The sequence below is a fragment of the Protopterus annectens genome, chromosome 7.part0 (genome assembly GCF_019279795.1).
Source record: "Protopterus annectens isolate FY-2018-M chromosome 7.part0, PAN1.0, whole genome shotgun sequence".
Lineage (NCBI taxonomy): Eukaryota > Metazoa > Chordata > Ceratodontiformes > Protopteridae > Protopterus > Protopterus annectens.
In genome coordinates this window covers 1,522,559,018-1,522,581,833 of record NC_056739.1, presented here as the reverse complement: position 1 = coordinate 1,522,581,833, position 22,816 = coordinate 1,522,559,018, and the positions used below count along the sequence as shown (strand labels likewise).

Here is a 22,816-nt window from a genome sequence, read left to right as displayed (position 1 = left end):
GGAGCCTTTTTTAAGGGGAGCTACAATCACTCAGCCAGGTTTGAGAGTCTCAATACAACACTTCTGTTCTTTTGGAAGTTAAAAGATCTTGTCTTCTTTCCTCAAGTCAGGTTTTGCAACATTAGGGCTTTTCAACACAGTTCTCTTCACCAGTTACATGATTTTGTCTCTGGGAGTTGCCACCCAAGAAGAAGGTGGTGGTGAAAAGACTCCAGCAGAGTACTTTTCATAGAGATTGTGGGAACCTGTGAGCTATCCCACCTTAGTGTCTCATCATTTCAAGATCCTCACTAAATCTGGAATCTTCAGATGGGACAGGAAATCTATGGGTGAAGCAAGGCATAGATAACAGTAAGGGTCTTTCTCTCTTTTTGCCTTTTGATCATATCCAGTATATGTATAACCATACTTCTATAAACTTCTGTATGTACTTGAAATTGAGACATGCTTTCTTTCACTCCCCTTACCACACTATTTAACATCTTTATTAAATTACATTTATATAAAGAAAAAGTACAGTTTTGTACCTACCATAAATGTAGATGTTCGAAGATCCACATTGCTGCAGTCCTAACACTTGGGTAGTCCGCTGTCCCTCGGTCGGCCCGAATATCAGAGTATAAGGCTGACGTCGGTCAAGGCGCATTTGACTGACATCAGAACGTCAGGGTACAAATGCGCATGACCGACGTCATATCCTCAGTCTTTTCTTGCCCCAGATGTCAGAAGACCCTAAAAAGAAAGGTCAAAACCCATAGACAACAACTAACACCAAAAATATGTACAATATATACAATATATACAATATACCTCAGATAGATAACCCAACCCACACAACCACCTCAAACTACAGAGGGGAAGGAGGGAGGGTAAATTGGACTGCAGCAATGTGGATCTTCGAACATCTACATTTATGGTAGGTACAAAACTGTACTATGTTCTTCATCTCACATTGCTGCAGTCCTAACACTTGGGTAGAATCCCAAAGCAGAGGTAAGGGAGGATGGCTAAACTATAATGAAGCAGGAGCTGCCAAAATGCCCTGCAACACAGCAGTGGCAAAACCAGCCCTGGATTTAGAGTACAATGGAAGGTGGTAATGCCTAGAGAAGGTATGCACTGAACTCCAAGTGGCTGCCTCCAAAATATCCTTAGTTGCCACACCCCTCAAAAAAGCTGTTGAAGTGGCAGTAGCCCTAGTGGAATGAGGCCTAATCCCAGCTGGAATCTCTTTGCCATGATGGGAATAACAGAAAGCAATGCAAAATCCAATCCACTTAGAAATAGTTTGTTTTGACACGGGCTTGCCCTGAGAGCACAAAGCAAAAAAAACTAATAACTGCTGAGATTGTCTGAACCCTTTAGTTCTGTCCAAATAATATCGCAACTGCCTGTGTACATCTAAAGTGTGCAAAATCTTTTCCCCTTTATATTGGGGATTTGCATAAAAAGTAGGCAAATGAATAGTTTGGTTTAAAGCCACACTAGAAACCACTTTAGGCATAAAGGAAGGATTAGTACGTAAAGATACCCTATCCTTATGGAAAATTAAGAAAGGCTCAACTGCCATAAGGGCCTGCAATTCAGAAACCCTTCTTGCAGAGGTAATGGCCAACAAAAAGCAGTCTTCCATGACAAATATTTCAACTCAGCAGTAGCTGCAGGCTCAAAAGGTTGTAGAGTGAGTTTCTCCAACACAAAATTGAGATCCCAAGCAGGAGTAGGAGCCCTTCGTGGGGTCTTATATTCTTTGCCCCTCTAAGAAATTGCTTGAACAAAGGATGAGAAAACAATGGTGGGTCACAGTCATAGTGAGCTGAAATTGCTGCAGCATGAATCTTAATAGAAGAGAAGGACAAACCTTTGTCTAACAACTCAGTAAGATATTGAAGAGCCACACTTAAATCAGGCTCAGAAACATCCAAATCCTTAGCTGCACTCCAAAACAAAAATCTCTTCCATTTATCTGCGTACACTTTCCTTGTACTAGGCCTTCTAGCTTCCAAAATCACATTCAAAACTTGTTGAGGAAGTTGAGACCCTCTATGGTTTAAAACAGAATATGCCAGGCTGTTAGGTGAAGAGAGTGAAGTTTGACATTGAGCAAATGACTGTCCTCCTGGGACAACAGATGTGGAATCAAAGGCAAAGGCCATGGAGGCTTCCGTACTAGACTTCTCAGTAATGGGTACCAGTGCTGTCGAGGCCAATCTGGAGCTATCAAAATCATCCTTGGCTTGTCCTGTCTGACCTTCAGAAGTACCTTTGGGAGGAGAGGCAGAGGTGGAAAGGCATACACATGAAGATTTTTCCAACTGAAAGAAAGAGCATCCACTTTCCAAGCTGTGGGATGAAACCTCTTTGTGAAAAACTTTGGCAGCTGGTGGTTTAGTGGAGAAGCGAACAGATCTATGTCTGGAGTTCCCCAGGACACTGTCAATTTCTGAAATACATGAAGATCCAGTTTCCACTCGTGGGGATCCATGATTTGTCTGCTTAACACATCTGCTAAGGAGTTCTGTGCTCCCGGCAGAAACCTTGCCTGAAGACTTAGTTGTAAACTGAGAGCAGTCTCCCACAAAATCATTGCTTGCCTGCATAGAGGATAAGAATGTGTTCCCCCTTGCTTGTTGATGTACCACATGACAGTTGTGTTGTCTGTTAGAATCAACACCTGCCCTGGAAGAAGTAAATCCTTGAAAGCTATTAATGCAAACTGGACTGCTAACATCTCCTTCAAGTTGATATGTAGATGCTGTAGTCTGACAGGCCACTTGTCTTGTATCCACTTTCCGTTTAGATGAGCTCCCAAGCTTTGTCCGAGGCATCTGTCGTTAAAATTTGACTCGCCTCTGGCCGGGTCACAGAGAGTCCCTTGTTTAGGTGACATTCCTGAGCCCACCACAAAAATTCCTTTTGAATGCAAGGTATTATTGGAATGACAGTGTCCAGATCCTGGCAGTGCTGTGTCCATACATTTTGAGATACCATTGCAACTTCCTCATATGCAGTTTGGCATTGGGAAGCACCAGAATACAAGATGCCATGAACCCTAAGGCTTGAAGGACTGTCCTTGCAGTCAGCCCGGACTGAAGAGATAGATGATGGAAGTAAAGGGAAAGATTCTTTTGTTTGTCCGGGGTTAGAAAGGCCATCTGGGATGCTGTATTCAGTCTTACACCCAGAAAGCACATGTCTTGAGAGGGTACTAGACTGGACTTTATTTCGTTCACAGAATACCCCAGGCATCTTAGCACTGCTATCACATATTCCAAATGACGAAGAAGATCGTCCCTTCCTTGAGCCAGAATCAGGCAATCGTCCAAATAAGGATAGATTTGAATTCCTTTCAGCCTGAAGAAAGCTATCACTGGAGCCAGAACTTTCGTAAATACTCTTGGCGCAGTAGATAAGCCAAAGGGCAATGCAGAGAACTGATAGTGAGAAGTCCCAGTCCGAAAACGCAGATACTTCCTGCAACTTAGCCTGATAGGAACATGAAGGTAAGCCTCCTTGAGATCCAAAGTTACCATCCAGTGATCCTTGCCCAGCAGAGGTAAAAGCTGTTGTAACGTCAACATTTTGAACTTGGGAATGTCCAGATAAGTGTTGAGGATAGATAAATCCAAAATTGGTCTCCACGTGTTCCCCTTTTTTGGTACAAGGAACAGGCGAGAATAAAATCCTAGGCCTCTTTCTGGCATAGGAACCGGCTGTATGGCCCCTATTTGGAGTAACAGAGAAATTTGCTTGTGAGCCTCTATTCTTTGTTGAGGAGGAATGTCTGGCATGCCTTTGAAAGGAGGCAAGGTATGGAAATAAAACCTGTAACCGTGATGTATAATATCCAATACCCATCTGTCTTGGGTAATCAAACTCCAATTTTCTTTGAAAAGTGCCAACCTTCCTCCCAAAGGTGCTGCCAGGCGAGAAGGTTCTGGCAGCTGAAAAGGTAGGTCATTGGGTCTGTTTACGAAAGGACTGACCCCTGCCCTCACCCGAAGACTGTGCAGGAGAACTCCCTGTTCTAGGCCTGAAAGAGCCCTGACCTCTGCCCCTGCCACGTCTAGATCTACCCCTAGACTGGGAATCATAAGAAGGGTACGTCCACCCCTTAGTAGGCCAATTTCTACTAAACTTAGGAGGCTGAACCTGCAAAAAATCTTTAACAGTCTGCATAGACTTAGCCTTGTCTTCCATTTTCTTTAAAACTGCCTAAACAGGAGAACCAAACAAGACATCAGATTGCAAAGGGGCATCCAAAATCCTAGTTTTAACATGGTCAGATAAATTTTGATCCCTCAGCCAGGCATGCCTGCGAAGAACTGACCCAGTGGCAGCCACCCTAGACGAGGCCTGTACAGCATCAAAACCACATTGCAAAGAATGCTTACCCACCTGTTCAGAAACATGCACTAAATCTTGTAACTCTTTACAATCAATACCTTCCGCCAGAGCATCAACCTTAGATTTCAACTGTGAAAGGAGATAATTTTGATATTTCAACATGTGAAACTGGCAATTCAAAGCTCTCATGCAAGAGTGGAAGAAGTATAAACTTTCTTTCCCCATCTATCCAAGGCCCTGGCCTCTTTATCTGCAGGAACCGGATTCTTGACAACAGAAGCCTTAACACCCTTAGGCCCCTGGTTAACAGTTTCTGGGTCTGCCCTAGGACTCTTAAAAAGATACTTATGAGCTTCAGGCACCCTGTAATACCTATCTGGTTTAACAGGAGCAGGAGGCAAAGAATCAGGATTAAGAGAAGCCTCCGCAAACACATCTTCCACCACATTCAGAACAGGAGGTATAGCCAAAGGCCTATGCTGGGGTAAAACAAAAATTCCCTAAGCCTTTTCCTGTAATCAGAGAAGTCCTGACCTTCCCATTTAAAATGCTCTCTCATGGAGTGAAGGGTCTCTGAAAAGAAAAATCCTCAGGAGGAGAAGCAGAAGGAGTAGAATCATCCACATCAGAATCAGAATAATGAGAATACTCCTGCAAGTCTTCAGCCGAAGACTCAGACACATCCGAAGCCTGCTCATAATCCCCCAACACTGGTTCCATCCTAGGCCTCTTATCAGGAGGGGGCATAGAGCCCCTAATTAAAGTAATTAAATCTTCTGCCATTTTAAGCATGTGCTTCTTGGGCACAGAACCTGAAGAACTAGGAGTGACACCCACAGAAGCTAAACTAGACCTGCCTCTAGGAGAAGCCTTGGAAGCAGAAAGAGAGGGCCTAGACCCCTTAGGAAGGGAAGGGAGTACAGTTATCTGAGATGCCCCTACAGCCTGACCTGCCTCCTGGGAGGCCACATCCTGTAAAATCAAAGTTTCTCCCTGGGACTCCAGAGAGGCCTCCGTCGGAACCACCGGTTCCACTCACGCCTCTAAAGAACCGGCGTCCAGTTCGGACGACTCCTCTAACCTAGGTTTAACTGCCTTGTCCTTGCGCTTCTTTGAGGAAGCCGGCGTCGGAGCATCCGACGGCATATTGTAATTGCACCGCTTCCCAAAGACCAACCTGGCACAATCCAACCTTCGCTTTATAGTGCGTTTATTGAACCTAGCACAAAAGCGACACCCAACAACGTCGTGCTCAGGTCCCAAACAAGGTATACACAAATTATGGTAATCCCTATGCGGAATCTGTTTCCCACAAGAAATACAGTTATTCACTTTTTCTGACATCCGGTAAACCACTGAGGCAAGAAAAAACCAAAATATTCCCTAACGGGGTACTTAACCAACTCTGACTTCGGTCTGAAACTCCGAATTCGAAAAATTTCAGAACGCCGAACGGCACTTGCAACACTGCTTCTGCATCGGACCATGCGGCAAAAAAGACTGAGGATATGACGTCGGTCATGCGAATTTGTACCCTGACGTTCTGATGTCAGTCAAATGCGCCTTGACCGACGTCAGCCTTATACTCTGATATTCGGGCCGACCGAGGGACAGCGGACTACCCAAGTGTTAGGACTGCAGCAATGTGAGATGAAGAACATCAAGCCAGATCAACATGTTCATAGTAACAAATATGATAGATCACAAACATTCTTTTATACAATTATCCTCAATCCAACATTACATAAATTGCTCAATTCCTGCTTTCCCTCAAAGCTCACTCCACCTCCAAAACATAAATTTGCATATATTGTTCCCAAAATTTCCATTTTTATCTATGTGATTTGTTCCTACCCTTTTTTAAAGATTCCACTTCCAGTTCTTTCATCTCTGTTAAAACCCTCACTAATTCAAGCACAGGTGGTTCAGACTCCGATTTTTTTTTTTGGCAGCCACCAAAATTAAACTTAAATGATCTTACTATGTCTAGGCACTTCAGATCCTGTATCCTAGCTCAAAAAAAAATCATTCCTTATTTACACTTATTTGCTCACCTAATATTTCAGAGTACCCATTACACTCCCAAAACATATGTTCCTAGTTACCTCTTTCTTCCCCATCATACCTCCAACATCTTCAATCTATGTGAGGAAAAGTTCTTCACAGTCTTTTTGGGACAATAAAAATACCAATGCAAACAGTTCCAAGCAAAAATCCTAAACCCTCTAGATTTTGTTGCATATTTGGGAGCTATGCATACGTGCTCCCATTGTTTCCCTGTGAACTGCTTATCCAATCTCTCTTCCCAATTTTTCTAACCTCCTCCGACTGATTCCTACACTTATTGTGCAATATTTTATATATCCTACCAATTATCTTGTTTTAACAGCAGCTTCTCTTCTAGATTCAACTAAGAACCTCTACTAGAGTTGTTTTTTCATTAAGGATCTCCCTAACCCATTTTTGCTTTGCCTATACTCAGATATCAATCTCTGATATGGAAGACAGTATCTAGCATGTAGTCTAAATATCTTCCTGGCAACTTCCCATTCTGTTACCTTTCCTTCTCTAGTTATTTGCTCCCGACACTTTGTTTCCTTTGTCAGTTTTCTCCAGTGAATTCCAGTCCGCTCTTGCCTCTTCTCTGTACCCCTAATTGCAGTTATACCTATCAACAGAATCCCCTTTCTTCATTCTCATGTTGTCTTAGTTCTTTGAATATTTTCTGCTACTTTATGAATAAAATATTTTTACAGTTGTTACTTTCCTTAAGGATCTGCATGTAAAATCCCACTCTCTCATTTTTTAAATTTCTCCCTTGCTTCATCATCAACTCTTTTTGAAGTACAGCTTTCTGCTTGAGTTATACATAAGGCTTAACTGTGCAGCTCTAAAATGCCCCTTTACTTGTTATTTTAGAAAGATCCACTTATCCCACTTGACCCTTGCCCTTTTCCCCTCCCAGATAGCATCTTTAGATAATATCTTTCAACTCTTTATTAATTACTGTCCACAACTTCTCCTCTGGTTTATAAAATATACCTGACCTGGATATAAAATTAAGGAACTAAAAACATTTTTATTGCTTGTATCTTGCTACACATATCCATAGACAACAGCTTCCAGGTTTTGATTTTTTGGATTATCTTTTGTTTAACCCCCCCCCCCCCAGCCTTACCACACTTGTCTGGTAAAGGAATTTACCACCTTTAAAAAAGCTATCAGCTATTCGAGTAGTATGGGTAACACTGGTCAGAGGAAGGCTTCACATGTTTATATGCAACTTTCTAAACACAACCTTGAGAGTAAAACAAATGTTATGTAACTACTTTCAAAACTGTGGGAGAGGATATAACCTAGTCCACTCCATGGGAGCAATATCATCATCTCCAGACTCTTATTAAGACTCCCAGGCTTTTGATGCACAAATTAAAATTGATACTTAAGGGTTAGTTGGCCTTAGGCTAATTATCATAATAAGGTTATAATCAATTGCATGTGTCAGAGGTGCCCTTCGATGCCAGAAGATGAAGCTCACACGTTTTGAGGTTGCATGAGAGTTAAGAACCTATGAACATATTTAGCAGAAATAGCCTCTCTGATACTACAAGCTACACTTGCGTCCATGGCCCACATCAGGATATTAGGAGACCTCAGTGCATCTAAAACTTTGACTTTTGTGGTCCTGGCAAACCCCCATCTTAATTCAGTTACTTCCTCCAGACTTAAATTACAGTGGAGTGTTTGACAATTACAAAGCACTAAAAGCATGAGGGTGGGTAAAAAGATGGAATAACAAGAAAGAAGTATGGTGTGGTGCCAAAATGAGGGGAAACCGAGGAGAACATTGGGGGAGTGCAAGGGAGACTAGTTGGTAACAGGGTACCCATGTAGTATTAATAATGGCTGGATATCTAGGTGTATACAGTCTGTAAAGTGGCCATCATGAGTGGGTTTGTGCTGAAGCAAGTCTGTGGATGAAAGTGAATGAACACATCTGTTTGATCTCAGGTAACTGTTATTGACCTGCTGTAATACAGTTCTGCCCCACTGTATTTGGCTCCACCCATTCAGTTGCACAGTCACCTGCCTTTGCTTTGAAGCCACTAGCTGCCATTGCTGGTGCTTGTTACTGTTTAGCTATACACTGTTAATAGAGAGGTAAAAAAAGCTCTTAGATTAGTTTAAGGAGAAGGCAAGGTGGCACCGTCTTTTTAACTCAAGCTTCTCCACCTACTCCTTTAATCTCTCCATTCTTCTCATGTAGTCTGGAGTAAAGGGAAAAACTGACAGATTAAAATGATGAAATATTCAGAATCCTAATCTGAGTACTCAAAAAAGCTACCATTTCCAATATGTAAATAACAAATATTTCAGGAGTGCTCAGCCATTACAAATGGTGCACAACACATACTATACAAAAACACAACTGAGCACAAACCTGCTGCAAGTTATTTCAAGTCTGCTAGTCTTACTGTTTGGACTCAGGTCAGTCATGTCTCAGCAGGCTATCTTACAAGTGGATGTCTGGTGTATGTAACAAAATAATGACCAACTTGCAACACGACCAGGAAAAAAGTATTTTGGCTTTTAGAAGACAGAAAGTTAAATGCTACTGGTATGTGTTGGAGGGAATAAAGTATTTGGCATTAGATTGCATCAAGGATCTACTACTTTACTGTCTCCAATCAAGTATAAAGCTGATCTTTTTTTAAAACTAATCCATTTATTATGCACTCAAAAGCATACTGGCAAAAGGAGTAGTCAAAATCTACACAAATTCTGTTTAACTAAGAGCAGAAGCAAAAACCTACAGCATTACATTTAAAAGTGCAATACTAACTGAAGTGTTCCATAGAACACCCATGCACTTACTGTTACATGTAGCTGTCTACATGGTCTGCTGTTACCTGGCCTATTGAAACCTACCAAAGTAGGTCAGGAATAACACTGAAGGCAACAGCACTGACATCTATTAACACAGCATCTTAAATCTATACCCTATTATTTCCAGCCCTGCTAATACTACTAGTAACATAGTCTGCTCAATTTTCGCAAGTTGCTCTACTCTATACTACCAAACAGCTCCCAGGATACTACATCAATTCATCCTTTTGGGTCATATAATTACAAAGAGCAACATTCACCTGTCCTACCTGATTTTCTACACAAAGCAGTGGCACAATGTATGTGTTGACAAATCACTTGCCCTTACAATAAGGGCACACCAACACCTGATCCTACTCTGTTTTGAGTCAAGTAAGAACTTCTCTGACATACCTGCAACTTCACCAATGTAACATCTCTGCCCTGCTTCTAGCAAACAACAAATACTCTATGCAGGACTACAGCCTAACCTGCTGATAAACACGACTTCACTAGGGTCACAGTGAAAGTTCCTTGCATCAGAACTTTAAGTTAGCCATTCAGAACACATCTGGCATTTAACCATGTCTAATGAGACAAGACATTATCAAGTGGGAGCAAGAATTCCTGGATTAAAAGAGGACTCTGAACCCTAGATTAAGTAATGACATACTTTAAGTGAGGCAGCTGGGCACTGTGATAGCAAAAGTTAACAGAGAATTAAAAGAAGCATTCGTGGCTCCCTGCTGAAATGTTGGGAAATGCAATGCCGAGTCCCAAAACATGGGGGAAAAAGAATGAAAATGTAGGAACAAAACAAATAGCAAACACGCTTTTCATTTAAACTTGTTTTTTTCAAGCAGGCAATCCTTCCTGCAACCCCTGATGTGGGGACAAGCCCCTTATACCTCCCAATTTTTTTAAATACTAACTCTGAGATTGTCATACCGAAGAGAAAATTAAAAATTCAGAGACAAGGTATTCTTGGTCTTGATGTATAAGTCTGGATTTTCAGTCATTCAGTCTCCTCATTCCGGGGCTATATTTAAGTCCATCACTTAACTTGTGATTTACAAAAGGTTTCTCAAGCTGGTAGGGATGGAACTGGAATAGCACAGGAGACAACCCCAATAAAATGCGAGAAACTTGGCTCATATGCATGAACTTTCTTGCCCTGTAAGTTTCGTCTATCACACACCAGACCACCATATATTGCACACATCTTCTCATGCACATACATGTATGTATGCATGCTTCTGTGCAAGAGCCTCTAAAACTAAATTAAATATGCCAAGAAAAACTGAGGTGTAACATATGAAGTACTGCTTCACTATAAACTTTATAATCCACATTTTTTTGTAAAAAAATGTATAATAATGCAGTCATGAAAGAGGTTTATGCATTAGCTCAGCTTCCTGCTCAATGCAAATGACATAGTAAAATGTATTTTGACTCTATTTAATTTTAAAGTGTTCCACCAATATTCTAACCTGATTTGTGGCATTTGATGAATTGTCACAATGCATTTCTTGCCTTGTCATTCCTTATTTATTTGTTTTTTTTCCTTAATAAAAACTTTGTGAAACTTTTTCAGTAAACCATGGCCCCTAACAGGTGTAGTGCATCTTTCAGTGACTTTGTCCTAGGGATAACATTAGCATGCATCCATAGACTTTAATAAAATAGGCTCAAGCGCATGCACAGAGATGTGTACATTAAAGTCTATCAACACATCCCCATGCTATTCCCTGCACTGATGTCACATGAATAAACACCATGTGAATTCCTTGTGATAATATATTTTTATGAAGGAAAAAGAAACAGCAAGCGCATTAATAAAAGAATGGAGGGAAAATGCATCACAGCTCCATGGGCACTGTATGCTGTGGTCATACCTCCCAACCATACCGAATTACTCTGTATTTACCGAGTTTTGGGGTCTAAATGAAGGGGGTGCCACGATTCCCGATTGGCACCCCTTCATTTCCAATTTTTTGCTTCATTTTTTTAATTTTTTTTAAAAATCACGCTGTCGAAGCTGACGTCATCACGTGCGCGATGACATCATCTCAGTCAGGGCTACCAGCCAGTCGGAATTGAGCTCAAGGAGCTCACGTCATTATTTCCGGCTGGCTGCGAGCGGGAATACAGCAGCGAGAACCAGGCAGCAACCCTAATGGCAGTACTGCTCATTTTATTTTTTTCCAAGCTGGCTGCGAGCTGGAATACAGCAACGAGAATTACAGGCAGCAGTACTATCGGTTTTATTTTTCCAAGCAGCAGGCAGCGCGAGCGGGTAAACGTGGGACGTTTAAAGCACTCGGTTGGGGAATTAGGTAAGGAAACAAAGGTGTGTGTGTGCACAAATGCACAAATATACATATATACATAAATACTTCTGTATTGTACTGATATTCGTTTTTGAGAGTATAGTGTTTTCAAATTGCTTTTTCACTTGATGCCTTGATAGTGCAGCTAAGTAACAGAGCAGAATATTATTCTGGGCAGCCAGATTTCAAATGAAAGAGAACTTGTGTATTTTATACTACTTAATTCTTAAACTTTGGGGAAAGAAATCTCTTCATGGAGTCCCTGATTCTGACAGACTGGAGCTTGCAAATAAGTAAGCACTTGTAGATAGGCACCGAGCTCATACTAACACTAAAGTGCAAGGTGTTAACGAAATGCAGTGCAGGGCAGAAGGCTGTAGTGGTGTTATTCATTTCCTCCTTAAAAAAAACAACACTTGTTTTCTCTTATAACCTTTGTCTGTGCATTCCATAATAATTTTGGTGTTCCTGAATTTCAACCATGACCCCTTTAAAGTAGAACATTCCTGCTTCCTTCTGCATAGTATTCTAAGTTCTGACACATTTTATATACAGCATGCAATGCATCACAAATGTCAATAAAGCATCAATCAGTGTGTTGTGTTTCAGCATGCACCTGAGTTCTAGCAGTTTGACACAGGCTTGTGGATTTCAAACAAACCTTCATTTATATGCAAATAAGGCTCTTGTAAAGCAGTCGTTCTGAAGCATTGATGTCACCAAAGCAACGGATCAGAAGACAACAAAAAGGGCATGATGTTTTTTCAGTGCCATGATCTAGTTGTATTCCATTCAAACTTTGCAATAGCTTGAAAACATAACTCACTTTTCTTAATTTTTTTTTTTGGTTTCTGCCAAGGAAAATTAATGATTCCAGAAAGCATTCTATCATATGCAAATCATTTTCAGTCAGTGAGAAATGTTTTTATTTTAAGGCTTTGTCCACAATACTGCTCATCTGTCCCTGATTTTGTAAGCCCTGCCATTGATGTTTATGGTAGAGGGCTGAGAATAACTAAGGAAACTGATGTAATGCATTTCACACAATTGGTGCCCTTTATAACCTTTATGCATAACAAAGAGCTTTTCAAAATGTATCTTCTCATTAGAACATGAGAAAAAAAAAAAAAGTTTATTTGAGCTGCTTATTTTAAAGAATCAAATAAATAAATCCATATTTTGTGTGTGTGTGTGTGTGTGTGTGTGTGTGTGTGTGTGTGTGTGTGTGTGTGTGTGTGTGTGTGTAAATGCCCACAATGTAATAACACCAGGTGGCTACAGATATTTGGGCTCAAACCCTGTAGCTTTGGTACAGGGTAAAAGGAGCCTAAAGTCCCTAGCCACTACTATTTCTGAGCTTTGCCCAGATTTTTTTGTGCTAAGAGTTGAGAGCTATGATGAGAAGTGAGAACACAATTTATATTCCCCCATTATTGGCTTTTTTGTTTGTAAAGTTTTTTTTTTGTGTTAAGAGGTTGAGAGCTATAGTGAGAAGTGAGAACTGAATTCACAAAATGATAGCCATTAAGTTTCAGTCTTCCTATTTTTCAAACTGTTGATTTAGCATAGTGGTATGTTGCACTGACTGTAGTATGGTTTCAAGACTTGGCATGGTGATAGCACAACATTTTATTCTAGCAACTTTCCAAAATTATACAAGCAATGTTTAAAATGTGTCCCTGGCTTTTGAACTTTTGCCCCCCCCCCCAAAAAAAAAAAATCTTTATTTGAAAATAAGTGCGAGAAGCTGTGCAAGATGACTATGGCTTACACTACTGTTATTCTGTTTATAGTTTGGGTGTGGAAGTAGACTTTTATGATAGAAATGTTCTGAATCGGTCAGTTTTGTAATTACTGGTTCATGCATTTTTTTCATTGCCTACAGTACAGCCTACTGGAAAAATGTTCATTCAAACAATAAATTTTAAAATGCACTCTAACAAGTGTGCTGTATTATACAAGGAATATAACTTAAAGTCAGGAAGGTGTATCAAGAAAAGAACACATGTATGTTTCTTGTTTTGTGTGCAACGGGCCAATGATTTGAAAACAGCCCAAAGGTAAACTTTATCCACCACTGGCCAGATGCATTTTCTTTGTATGTGGTGTGGGTTTCAGTGCTGTTTCAATGAATGTGAGTTTCAAGGGCAGAGAAGTTTTAATGCCAAGTCTATTTTCATTGTGAGACAGTATTGCTTTGTTTATCAGATGTCTGTTAGTGTTTGTGCATTGATGTGCTGCAAAATGTAAAAATAAAATCCAAATAATCATTGATTGCAGAAGTAAAGCAGTATGCACACATTAGTGTTTATGGTAAATGGGGCGAAATAGCCAGGTAATAGGACATTGGAATCTGGTGCCATATTTTGGTTGTTTATTCTTCAGTTTGCGTCTGAAAGTTGGTATCCCACAATTCCATTGGGAGTGGGTGGGGTTACATAATTATATATGTAAATTAGATGTTAATCAGCGTACGGATTTGTACCTATTTTACATGGGCCTTGTCCAGATTTTTGATGTTTTCAGGTTGAGAGTTATGGCTGTGGTACAAAAAGTAGGAAAATTTGACAGAATACCATAAACTTTGTTTCTGTAATTTTCTCAAAGATTTCTTTCTATGGTTTCAATTTTTTAATGTCTGCTTAATCTTTGTACATTTCTTACAGAATTTAGTTATAATGAAATAAATATCAATGGGAAGAATTTTTTTTTAATTTAGTAAGTAAAGAGTTTTCAACTTACACATCAAAGGCACTGAATTCCAAAGTTAAACGTGTTGGAAGGCCAGGTGGATCACCTTTAAAAGTAAAAGCCAAGAACTCTGATTAAAACTCATCAAAATACATATTTCCAAAGAAAGCAACAAATTGTACAAGGCAAAACATTTAACTGATATGTCACAATCTCCTTTATCCAAACCACAATGCAGTTTATGTACTCCATTATAACTTCATTTCCTGGAATAGGCAATGCTTATTTAATTCAAATATAGCATGCAGATAAACTTACAATCTAAATGGAATTCTATCTACAGAATTATCAAAGTACATTACTGCAGGTCTGAAGTAAGCATTAAGATCAACCTTATTCAAGAACTTCAGGGAACTGTCTTACTAAAAGTAATGGGTGAGGAATTAGGGCTGAATGTTCCATGTTATCTGTAGCCCAACTTGTCTCAATACTTCTAAGGCATGATATACTTTTATAATAAACACATCCAGCAATGTAGCTCTGTAATAAAATACTACATTGTGTGCTTTATCATAATATGTCAAGAAATTAGTGGCAAATTAAGGAATAAGATGAGGTTGAGTATCTTATGTATAATATCCAATGAAAAAGTACATTCTAGAAGTGTGTTATCCTAAAAATACCCAAATTCAAAGTATACAAATCAAAAGAAGCAATTTTATTTTCATATGTGGCAATATCCAGGACAATTATGATAGTTAAGGTTCGATAAGCTATTGAGTTTGTTGTTGTCCAGCTTAGAATATTGTCTAATTACACTTTGTATAAGGCAATTGTCTATACTTAGGTTTCATGACTCAACATGTTCCATTAAGAGATTAATTTATCTACTGATCATGGCCTACAGGGAATCATACTTAAATATAATTTTCAAATATTAATTTGTAATCTGTGCAAATTCACAAGCAATTAAGAGATATCTGGCTCTGTTTCTGAAAAATGAAAAAGAGCATTAGAGGGAAGCTGTATTCCCGAGTCTGCCATCCTTTAGATGAGACATTAAACCAAGGTCCCATTTGCTTGAGTTGGTGGTAGCTCTAGTGGATGTAACAGACCCCACAGCACTTAATAAAAAGAACACAAGTCATTTACTTATAAACAAAAAATGAGCACTTATTTATAATATATTTACATATTTGCAAATGTACAGATTTATAGATATAGAAATATATTTACACATTAATATTTTTCCTTACAATCATACTACATTTTCAGCCCTATTAGACTCCTACTCCTTTTTCCTTAACTACCATCTGATTTTACTTAACATTGTTGCTAAAATTAATTTACTATTAAGCATAATTTCATTTATTCTTTCATTCCATGCAACACAACATAAAATAACTTTTTTTGCCTATTCTTTTAATATATTCTTATAATATCAAAATGCAATCATAACCATGTTTATTTTACTCAATTCTTATATATATTCAAAACAAAATCTTGTTTAACTTTTTTACTCTTTTACATTTCAAAAACTAATGTTCAGTAGTTTTCTCTTCTTGGCAATTTGAACATATTCTATCACTTTTCTTCTTATATGGCATATTTCATTTTTCTGGTAATCTATCTAGTATCAGACTCCAAAAAAATATCATCATATTTCCTTTCACTGGTAGTTTCTCTCTTACCAGTCTCCACAAAAATCTTGACATTATACTTTATTTCACAATTTACTTCCTATTTTTATAGTTTAAATTTTTTCCACCTGTTACATTTCCCCATGGTTTTACACAGTAATGCTTTATCATTGCATTCTTATACCATACTTTTCTTTATTTTTTTCTATATCATCAATTTTTATTTTCCACACAAATATTTTTTCTTGATATTTCTCTTTTTACCATACCGCAAAATTTATTACACTTATATTTATACAATGGTACTACTAATTTCTCATCTTTTTCATTTATCCACTTTAACACTTTGTACAAATTTAATGAAGCAGCATATACTAATGGGTTAATTAACCCTAAACTTTCTTCCTCTTTACTTACACACACCTCTTATTTTAATGGATTTAATCTAGAACCTCATATAAATGAAAAGAAAATTGTCTGCAATAATTTATTTTCAAATACTGTTGGCAACACAAATACACGTGCTACATACACTATTTTTCCCAGCAGTACTAAATTTATCAAATAAGCATTTTATCTGAATGATAATTTATAAATTCTCCAGAAAAGACAGGTTTGTTTTATTTCTTCTATTGTTTGTTCCCCATTGAATTCTACTTGTATCTTTATTCCCACATTGTATACTTAACACAGAAATTTCATTCATTGCAAAATATGTACCCCCCCATCTTTACTACCTCACTTAGACCTTTACTTTTCTCTTTATTTAAAGCTATCCCTATTGCCTCTAGATACTCATTTGTGCACATTACTTATTTTACAAAATGTTATGTTTTTGCAATTATAATATCATATGCATGTTAACAAGGCTGGAATTCTTAATCATTCAGGTCTTATATACCCCGCGCCTCTTTCATTTTATAATTCATTTCACAACTATCACATTCATAACTAAAGCAAAATGCACAAAACTCCATCGAGCATCCCTGCCTTAAACCACCCTGCATATGCACCTCTTGAATTAACCAGTTATTTACAAGTATTTTTACTTAATTATTACTAAACACTGACATAAATAATTTCCTCATTTATATTATATTCTTTCATTATCGCCCATATGATTTCATGTCCAAGTGCATCAAATGCCTTACAAAGGACTTTTATCATGATTTTTGCTTCTTCTTTTCGATTCATAAGATCATTCACAATTTCTCTAGCTCTCATTAATAATTCTTGACAACACTTCCCTTTATATTATATATGCTGTCTTCCATAATATTTTCTATTTTAGTTTCAAATCTCCTTCGCATTATTTTCATAAAAGACCTTATAATCATTACTATTCAATATTATCGGTCTCCAATTTAATTGTCTTCTACCTTTTTTCTTCCACATGAATAAAAGTATTCCACTAGATAATTCCTTATACACAGGACCTTCATGTAACCATTCATTCAAAATCTTTAAACATCTAAATTTTCTGCCAGTCTATTATATTTTAATACATTCCATACCCTATTCCCTCTGGTCATGCAGCTGAATCTATACTTACTCGTACTTGCACTTTATCTAGTTCACATAAAGAAATCTTCTTTCCTGACTCTATATTCTCTTTTTCTAAGCATTTTTTTTTACTTTTCATATTATTTTCACTGCCTTCTCTTCCTCTTTAAACATTTCATATGCATAGCGTATTACACTATTCATAAACTCTTTCTCAGTTCTTTCTATTGCTCTTTTTACATTTTTTATCTCTCTCATTAGACTACCATCTTCCTTTGCTAATCTGCAGAAGTAAATAATGAATTTCAGGTAGTCATCCAATAGAGGCTGTCCAGTTCAAAAAATCCACAGGTCTCAGCCGTTCGCTTCAACAGTTAATTATAAAACAAACACACAGCAAAAGAAATATTGTATTAAGCACCTTCATCTCTTATCCAGAGACTTCATCAGAATCAATTACCAAGAAAGGACATTCATTTAAATAGTCAACCTGTTGTACAAACATCCACTTCATTGGTTGAATATACAATTGGTAAATTGAGCATTCACAATTAAAGTGCACAAACTCTGCTTGTAAAACAGTATGTCACATCCTGTCTATGTTTCTATACCATTACTTAAATATACTTCTTAAAGCTAAAAACATATATTGTTCATTGTTTATTGTATATATATTAAAAATTAATAAATAAATATACTGTCCTAAAATCATGAAATGCATAAAAAACCTACTTAACCATAGTACCATCTATGTAAAATTCATCTTATATTATTTCACTTTATTTTATGTTAATATATTATTATTATTAATATATTGTACCCCCTATGTAAATTTAATGTATTTTAGGGTCTAAAGCTTTCAATTTATGAACAGGGGTGATAGATAAATGGTCATTGAGGCCAGGAACATGTGTAGCATCTAACGTCGGTTGCCAAATTAATTCTCGAAACTCCAATTTTGTTTCCCAATCACCCCCTCTTTCATCCAACAAAACTTCTTCCAATACCCAAAATCTAAACTCCGCTTGTTGACAGTTCAATTTATGTCTATATACGGCATTATGCTCATTCATTTTATCTATATCTCTAATATGTTCATAGATTCTTTGTCTAAGGAATCTCTCCGTCTTGTCTACGTAATGTGCCCAACATTTGATGCAGTAGGCAAGGTAAACCACACCCTTAGTATAACAGCTAAAATATTTCTTGGCTTTCATTGAGTATTTTATACTAGTAATGTATAATTATTTAGTACCAGCCATAAATGTACATTGCTTACATCTACCACATTTAAATGTACCAACTCTATTAGTTGCTCCTCTAGGTGTCTCTTCTTTCTTTTGTTCATATATTTCTTTTAAATTCCTATTTCTTCTATAACTAATTCTTAAGGGTCTAGAAAAACAATCCACATTAGATGGTATCTTTTTAAAAATATTCCACACTGTATTAATACATTTCTTCAACCATACTAAATTATTACTATATGTAAGTATTAAATATGGATTGACTTTATTGTTTTGTTCTTTGGACAGTCCAGTACTTTCATCTCTAGTCCTTGATATTAATCCACTGTTCAACAATGGTTTGTAAATATCTCCCCAACCTTGAATAATTGCTTCTTTTATTGGGTCAGTTATTCTATCAGGATATCCCCCATCTCTAAATAACTCATGAACAAAACTTATTTCTTTCAAAAATTACTCCTCATCAGATGTCATTCGAGCTATATGAACCATCTGTCCTTTAATAATATTGTTCTTCAACAAGGACAGATGGTCACTGTCATAATGCAAATATAAATTGGAGAAGCAGTCCTTACGGTATATTTTGGATTTGTATTTTTTGTTATCTCTATTTTTTGAAATTGTGACATCTAAATAATTAGCTTCTATACTGTCACTCTTATATGTAAACTCCAAAAATGTTGTAGTTTGGTTCAAATATTCCATAAATTTCGGAATAATTTCTTCACTCCCCTCCCAAACAATAAAAATATCATCCAGGAATCTATAATATTCCCGGATATATTGTGAAAACAATGTTCCAAATATGTAATGCTTCTCCCAATATAACATGACTATGTTAGCATATAGGGGAGCACACACAGAGCCCATAGCCACACCATGCAACACCCTGAAAGAATATGTAGTTATATTTTAAAACTAGCTCCATATTTTCCAATACCAGAGTATATTCATCGGCTGTTAAAAAGCCAAATTCAGTAATCATTTGTTCAAACCAGTTCATTGCCACATCATGAGGAATAAATGAGAACAAATCTTTTACATCTATTGTTAAAAAGATAGCTTCCGTCAAAAATTCTGATTTTCCTATTTTCTCAAAAAAATCCCAGGAGTCGATAAGTGTATGTTCATAGTTCTTGTGAAACCTCTTAATTTTCTCATCAACATAAATGGCCATAGGTTGTGTTTTAGAGCCTTAAGAAGTAACAATTGGCCTCATAGGTGGATTTTGAATCCCTTTATGTACCTTGGGGATCCCGAATATAGCTGGAATAATTGGATTGCTGACTTTAAAGTATTGATAAAGGTCCATATCAATAAGACCTTGCATAAGATTATCTTCTAAAATGAGGTCAATTCTCCTATAGGAAATATTCACTTCATTTTTTGATACTAAAGAATAACGTGCAACATTGTCAAGAATTTGTAACATTTTGGCTGTATATTCCCACTGCTCCGTCAGCACCACACCTCCCCCTTTGTCAGGTTTCATTATACGTATTTTTTATCATTCCTTAACTGTGTAAATAATCTGTTTTCATCCATAGACAAATTGGGGTCGTTGTTCTTATTACTATAATAATTCATTCTGACTAATCCAGTAAGACATACTTCAAAATTATGTATGTCTTGATGTGTGTTTGTTTTATAATAAACTGTTGAAGTGAACAGCTGAGACCTGTGGATTTTTTGAATTGGACAGCCTCTATTGGATGACTACCTGAAATTCATTATTTGGTGCAGTGTGTTTCTGTGGATTACTAGTTACGTGTTGTTTGTTCGGGATATCTCCTGAGGAGTCCTTAATATGAGTAGCAACCAGACATTCATAACATCCGCCAAGCTAGAGGAACCAGTACTGAGACGATCGGGATATGAACCATGCCGACAGAGGCGATTTACAGGACCGTTATGTGGCATTGGACTTTTATTCTTGGCTGGACAATTCTTTTTCTACCACTAGGGATAGAAACGATTCCAAGCGCTCTAGACATGTGTAGCCGTTTAACAAACAGTGTAAGAGACTTAAGAATTATTTAACTAAATACAAAACATTAGTTTTGGACAATTGGTATTTAATGCAATGTGTTAAAAACAAGATTGTACCAAAAGGCTTACGTCTGATAAAATCTCCAAACAATACAGTTAAAGACTCTGAATTTTACAATGTGATTAAGAATATATTGAATGATTGTGGTATTTTAATTTTAAAAGCCATGATAAAAAATAATGAAGCGGTGATGGCAGAACATAAAATGACTATTGACAAATTATCTAGAGATATTACTAATGATTTATTATTCAATGTAAATGAATATAAGGATGTGTATTACAGAGCTATGCAAGATGTTGACTTTAATATGCAAAAAAATCAAAAAAGGAAACTTGTTAAAATGGAAAGGGATTTACATGACTATGAGCAGGGTAGAGCATACCCGGTTAACAATATATTGATGGGTGGACACTACAGAGGGGCACAAAAAGAAAGTTATAACAAAGTACAACATTCACAGTATCAATCTAAGTATGCCAATGGGGATGGGTTTACTTATGGGAATGAAGGAAATTTTGATGATGGTGAGGTTGAACATTTGTCTGACCACGGCCATCCCAAATATAATTATTTATCTAGTTCCCCTTTAGGGGCAGAGGGCCCACAAAGATCGGAGAGAATACGTCAAAGGCAAAAACAACAGACCTATGCAGAAGCCACACGATACCCACATCCATACACCTAATAAGTAATAGTAATTTTAATGGAGCAATTGTATTTAGGAACTGTGAAACCATGATTGAAGAAATAAAAGGGTGCTCTGAGCTAGAAGTTAGTCAAGATAATATGCACATCTCTAGGAGATATCTTTCCAATAATTTTGAATTATCTTATAATTGTGACACAAACGAGAGACAGAGTGATGAATATCATGAAGTAATGACAAATCAAGTTATACCAGATATGATTAATCAAGTAATTATAGGACAGAATGAAGAGAGACAAATAATTTATCAACAGCAGAATTTTACTATTTATAATTACACCGAATTACAGATAGATAAAACTTATTTTTCGCTATTTTTAAAAGGGTTTTCATTTGTACCAGTTGTGACTCCTAGTTTGGAAGACATTTTGATAGATATAAAGCTTTTTACCAGGAGTTTAAATTTGGAGCATTTATTTAAGAACAAACCCAAGGAATTGAATAGGAATAAGGCTTTGACTAGGAGAAGCACCTACAATCCCTCATTACATCAAGACATACATAATTTTGAAGTATGTCTTACTGGATTAGTCAGAATGATATATCATAGTAATAGGAACAATACCCCAATTTGTCTATGGATGAAAACAGATTATTAACACAGTTAAGGAATGATGAAAAAATATGTATAATGAAACCTGACAAAGGGGGAGGTGTGGTGCTGATGGAGCAGTGGGAAAATACAGCCAAAATGGTACAAATTCTTGACAATGTTACACGTTATTCTTTAGTATCAAAAAATGAAGTGAATATTTCCTATAGGAGAATTGACCTCATTTTAGAAGATAATCTTATGCAAGGGCTTATTGATATGGACCTTTATCAATACTTTAAAGTCAGCAATCCAATTATTCCAGCTATATTTGGGATCCCCAAGGTACATAAAGGGATTCAAAATCCACCTATGAGGCCAATTGTTACTTCTAAAGGCTTTAAAATACAACTTATGGCCATTTATGTTGATGAGAAAATTAAGAGGTTTCACAAGAACTATGAACATATACTTATCGACTCCTGGGATTTTTTTGAGAAAATAGGAAAATCAGAATTTTTGCCGGAAGCTATCTTTTTAACAATAGATGTAACAGATTTGTTCTCAGTTATTCCTCATGATGTGGGAATGAACTGGTTTGAACAAATGATTACTGAATTTGGCTTTTTAACAGCCAATGAATATACTCTGGTATTGGAAAATATGGAGCTAGTTTTAAAATATAACTACATATTCTTTCAGGGTGATATATACCAACAGTTGCATGGTGTCGCTATGGGCTCTGCGTGTGCTTCCCTATATGCTAACATAGTCGTGTTATATTGGGAGAAGCATTGCATACTTGGAACATTGTTTTCACAATATATCCGGGAATATTATAGATTCCCGGATGATATTTTTATTGTTTGGGAGGAGAGTGAAGAAATTATTCAGAAGTTTA

At 37.1% G+C, this 22,816-nt stretch overlaps 1 protein-coding gene across 2 annotated transcripts in view; it reads right to left on the bottom strand.

Moving 5' to 3' along the window:
• Positions 1-22,816, bottom strand: part of ATG7 (autophagy related 7) — a 2,350,184-nt gene that overhangs the window by 2,021,144 nt on the left and 306,224 nt on the right. For both annotated transcript variants that reach the window (XM_044078060.1, XM_044078061.1), the window contains exon 3: positions 14,286-14,340. In XM_044078060.1, coding sequence (XP_043933995.1) covers positions 14,286-14,340 — 55 coding nt within the window. The remainder of the gene's footprint in view (positions 1-14,285; positions 14,341-22,816) is intronic.